The sequence below is a fragment of the Elephantulus edwardii genome, unplaced genomic scaffold, assembly GCF_000299155.1.
Source record: "Elephantulus edwardii isolate Elephantulus edwardi_28Jun2011 unplaced genomic scaffold, EleEdw1.0 scaffold00217, whole genome shotgun sequence".
NCBI lineage: Eukaryota > Metazoa > Chordata > Mammalia > Macroscelidea > Macroscelididae > Elephantulus > Elephantulus edwardii.
In genome coordinates this window covers 378420-382479 of record NW_006399967.1, presented here as the reverse complement: position 1 = coordinate 382479, position 4060 = coordinate 378420, and the positions used below count along the sequence as shown (strand labels likewise).

Here is a 4060-nt window from a genome sequence, read left to right as displayed (position 1 = left end):
GCCATGTGTGCCCGCAGCTGCTGCAGCAGGCTCTCCCAGTAGCCCAAGTCCAGGTTGGGGCCACCGGCATGGATCTTGCCTTCGATGCCCTGGAAGATGGCCTGCAGCTGGCTGTACGTCTTCCCCTTGAAAACGGACTGCACGTCCGAGCTGACCGAGGCGTTCACGCCCTCACGCCGCTCGCCTGCGGGGGGACGGTGCTCAGTAGGAGACCCGCAGTGTGGACCGCCCCACTGTCTGCCCATGTCTCCCCACTGGTCCTTCCTCCCTGCCTTCTCTACCCTCCAGCACCGGGGGAGCCCCTCCTGAGTGCTGACTCTGGCTCCATGCCCAGCAGGACCACCTGTGTCCTCGGCCCGCCCAGCAAGTGCAACACAGCACACAGACACCGCGCCAAGATCAGGTGCTGAATCACTTCTAGGGGGACACGGGTCTCTGGACCCCACTGTGTGGCTCAGAAAGGCGGTCTACCCTATCTGAATAGACACGAAGCCCTTCCCATGCCAGGCCGTGACACCTGCCAGGCCAGTGGCCAACAGCACGTGCGCCCCTCCCATCCCCACTGGCAGAACTCCTGGCAGGAACCTCCGCTCCAGTGCAAAGCCTGAGGCCCCGCCGTCGAGCCCCTCCCCCCATGTCTGCTCTGTGACTTCCCCAAGGTGGGGGCTCATCAGAAAACCACTCATGTTTCCTGCACCAAGCCAGACCCGGGCGTTGGCACAGACCACAGGTGCCCTGTGCGTCAGGAGCCAGCAGCCCCTGCCCCTGCTCAGAACCTTCCACCCCTGCTGACAGGCTGAGGACCAGGACCCACACCCACATCCCAGCCAGCGGGACAGGGTGGGGGACCAGCTTCCCTTTGGCTCATCAGCCCAGGCCCAGAGGGGAGTGAAGAGAAAGAGGAGCACGAACAGGATCCCCGGGACGGGGGCTGTGCCTGAAATGACACACAGGTCTCGGGGAGCCAGTCCCGGCAGCACCCCCTCGGCCTGTCCTGCGCTCCCTCCCAGACCAGCTGCCGGCGGGAACTGACAGCCCGGGTGGGAGACTCTGCAGGCGCTGTGGGGCGGGGGGAGGGGAAGAAGGCAGCCTGGACTGGGCTGTGCTTCCTGGGGTGGAAGAAGGCTGGGGCCCATGAGAGTTCATCTGAACAGATACACGAGTGTCACAGAAGGCAGGTGCACGCGGGGGCTGCCTCGGGGAGAGGGGCTCCTGTGAAGCCGAGGCTCAGCCTCCTGCAGGTGGGAGGCGCCTCAGAGGCATTCAATGATTTGTTCAAAGCCCGGAGGTCTGACCACATCTAGAGATGAGCTGCTGTACACAGGGTCGCTATCCATCACAAGCAACTCGTCGGCATATAAAAACAGTAACATACTATGACGGGTTTGGAAGCTGGAATGGCACCCGCTTCCTAAACAACACGCCTCCGGAAAGTCTACGAACTCTGACAAATGTCAATAGCTGTAGAGGTGCTTCAAACCTTTCGTTCATAGGGTCGCTATGAGTCATGCTCGACTCGAAGGCAATCAACAACAGAGGTGCCTTGGAAGAAAGGCCTGGCAATCTGCTCCTGAAAGCTCATGGCCTTGGAACCCCCCAGGGCAGATCCCTGCGCACCTACGGTCACTGAGTCTGAACTGTCTACACAGCAGAAAGTGACAGGTGACACCACTCGAGAACCTGGTGCTGGTTCACGCCACTGAGAGCAATGTCACTAACATGCCACCACGTTCACTGCAGTGGGCAGGGGGGCATGCCTGCCCCCAGCATCGTCCTCATCATCCACCAGTACTCACGCCCCACCTGGGGCACTAAGCGCGTCACCAGCCCCAGGGGCCCCCCAGGCAGGCACCTGGGCCCCCCAGGCAGGCTCCTGGGCCATGGTCAGCCCACCACACTGTGGATCTTATAACGCAAAGAAGCCAAGCAAGAGACAGCATCAACACAGGATGGGGCCAGGGAGGAACAAAAGCAAAACTGAATCTAAAACGATAAGAGATACCGCTCTTTTTCCTCTAAGGAAGGAAATGTCCCGACCACCCAGTATTTTACAGGTTCCTGGGGGGAAGGGCAGGGGCCAGGCAGCGCGCAGCATCACCACCTGGTGGTGGCCAGCGGTAAGGCACAAGGAATGGATAGGGACGCTGCCCAGGACCTGGCAGGGAACAGCAGGCCCTGAGTGCACTGGTGGGGTCATGGTCACGGCTTCCCTTTGATTACAATGAATTAACTTTAAAATTAATTTCTGCTGCAAAGAAGAAGAAAGGAAATCAAGATTGAGGTCAAAGGACTCATGGAGCACGTGAACTGGAGTCTCCTCGAGCCGAAGCCTGGAGGACGATGCCAGCCACCGTGCTGACCACTCCACTCCGAATGTGGTTACGTGAGGAGGCCGCTGAGAAAGTGGCAGAAATCTTCAGAACAAACCCCAAAACCATAAAAATAGTTTAGGCTCCCCTGTCTGACAGAGGCCAGACCAACCCCAAGGCTACAGGCCCCAGACACCGGTCAAGCCTGGGACTCTGACGACGCCAAGACTCAACATTCAGCCAAACACACAAACAAACAGGGTGGGGACAAGCCTCTTCAAACGCTCAACCTCACAAAACCAAAGGGGCGGCTCTGGCCAGAGATGACACTCGCAACGCAAGCAGGAGGCCAGATGGAAACTGGAAACTCAGAGAGGAAGTGGGAAGACTGCTGTCACACCGGGTCCTGAATTCAAACTCAAACCAACCTGCCCTGCCAGCTTCCTCTCAGGTCACGTTAAGATGTTCACACAAGGGGAGCTCTGGTGGCCTAGTGGCAAGAAGCTGCACTGCAATCCCAGAGGAACACGGTTCAAATCCACCAGATGCTCTGCCGAGGAAGGAGGGACAATCCCCTCCTGTACCAGTCAGATCTGATTTGACGGTACACACACAAATAATAAAATAAAAAAGAAAAAAAGATGTTCACACAACCCAGCTGCACCACGGCACCTGGGGTCTGGGTGGTCAGTTCCTGCAGGTAGCTCATCTGTGAGGGAGCTCAGGCCGCTCAGGAGTCCAGAGATGGGGGGCCCCGTGGAGACCACAGGGGTAAGCCAAGACATGCGGTCACAGAATGGATCTGCCCCACAGGCCTAACATCACCTGACTTGCACTACTCACGCCCACCCTGCCCCAACCTCAAATGGTGCACGGGGTGTCACCTGGCCCCTTGCCCGACGCCTCCAGTTTGCGGAGCTTGGAGATCTCGTCTTCGGTGATGATGGTCATGTCCCGCCAGAAATCGGCGTTCTTGCCTTGCTCCAGCTCCATGTACACCTGGGGCGGGCGGAGGGGTGAGGGGTCCACTCAGGGTGGGGTTGGAACAGAGGGGGTGAGTGGACGGAAGGGTGGGACCGGAGCCAGGGGCAAGGGGCGCAGTCAGGCTGGGGCCGGGGCGGGAGGCGCGTGGTGGGCACCTGGATGTCCTCCAGCAGGTCCTCCATGTCGGCCACTGTGAGCCCGTTGAGGAAGGTGTAGGGCTCATGCATCTCCACAGCCAGGTCATCGTCCTCCGCGCTGATGTATTTGGCGAGCAGGTCAATGGGCTTGGCCCGCCCGTCCCGGATGCGAATCTTAGAGCTGGAGGAGAGAGGGAACGTCAAAGTCGGGGCGCACTCCTCCCTGTGAACAACTCGGCCCCGCGCTCGTGAATGACCGCAGAGCACTGTGGGGCAGGCTACTAAGTGTGGGTGTGATAGTAGTCAAGGAGGGCTTCCTGGAAGAGGAAGCCCCAAGGGAGGAACAGGACAGCTGGTGAGGACTGTGCATCGGAGGAACAGGAGTCCTTCCTCCCAACCTTGTCTCACAGCTTGACCTGCTGCAGGTGGACAGTATTCTGCTCCTCGCACGTCTCACAGCACCCATCTTAAAACCCACACACCCTGCAGCCTGCCTGGGTCTCCCCAGCGGGCCCCTCAGCTATAGCCCTGCCCCACCACAGGCCACACCCCTCTGCATAGCCCTGCCCCACAACAGGCCACACCCTCCCCATAGCCCCGCCCAACAGAGACCACACCCTTCCGTCAGCC

At 59.7% G+C, this 4060-nt stretch overlaps 1 protein-coding gene across 1 annotated transcript in view; it reads right to left on the bottom strand.

Annotated features, from left to right (window-relative positions):
- CACTIN (cactin, spliceosome C complex subunit) overlaps positions 1-4060 on the bottom strand; it is a 12729-nt gene that overhangs the window by 4265 nt on the left and 4404 nt on the right. Inside the window, 4 exon segments of the mRNA XM_006897960.1 lie at positions 3-184; positions 3194-3308; positions 3449-3604; positions 3829-3896. Of these exon segments, the coding sequence (XP_006898022.1) occupies positions 3-184; positions 3194-3308; positions 3449-3604; positions 3829-3896 (521 nt within the window).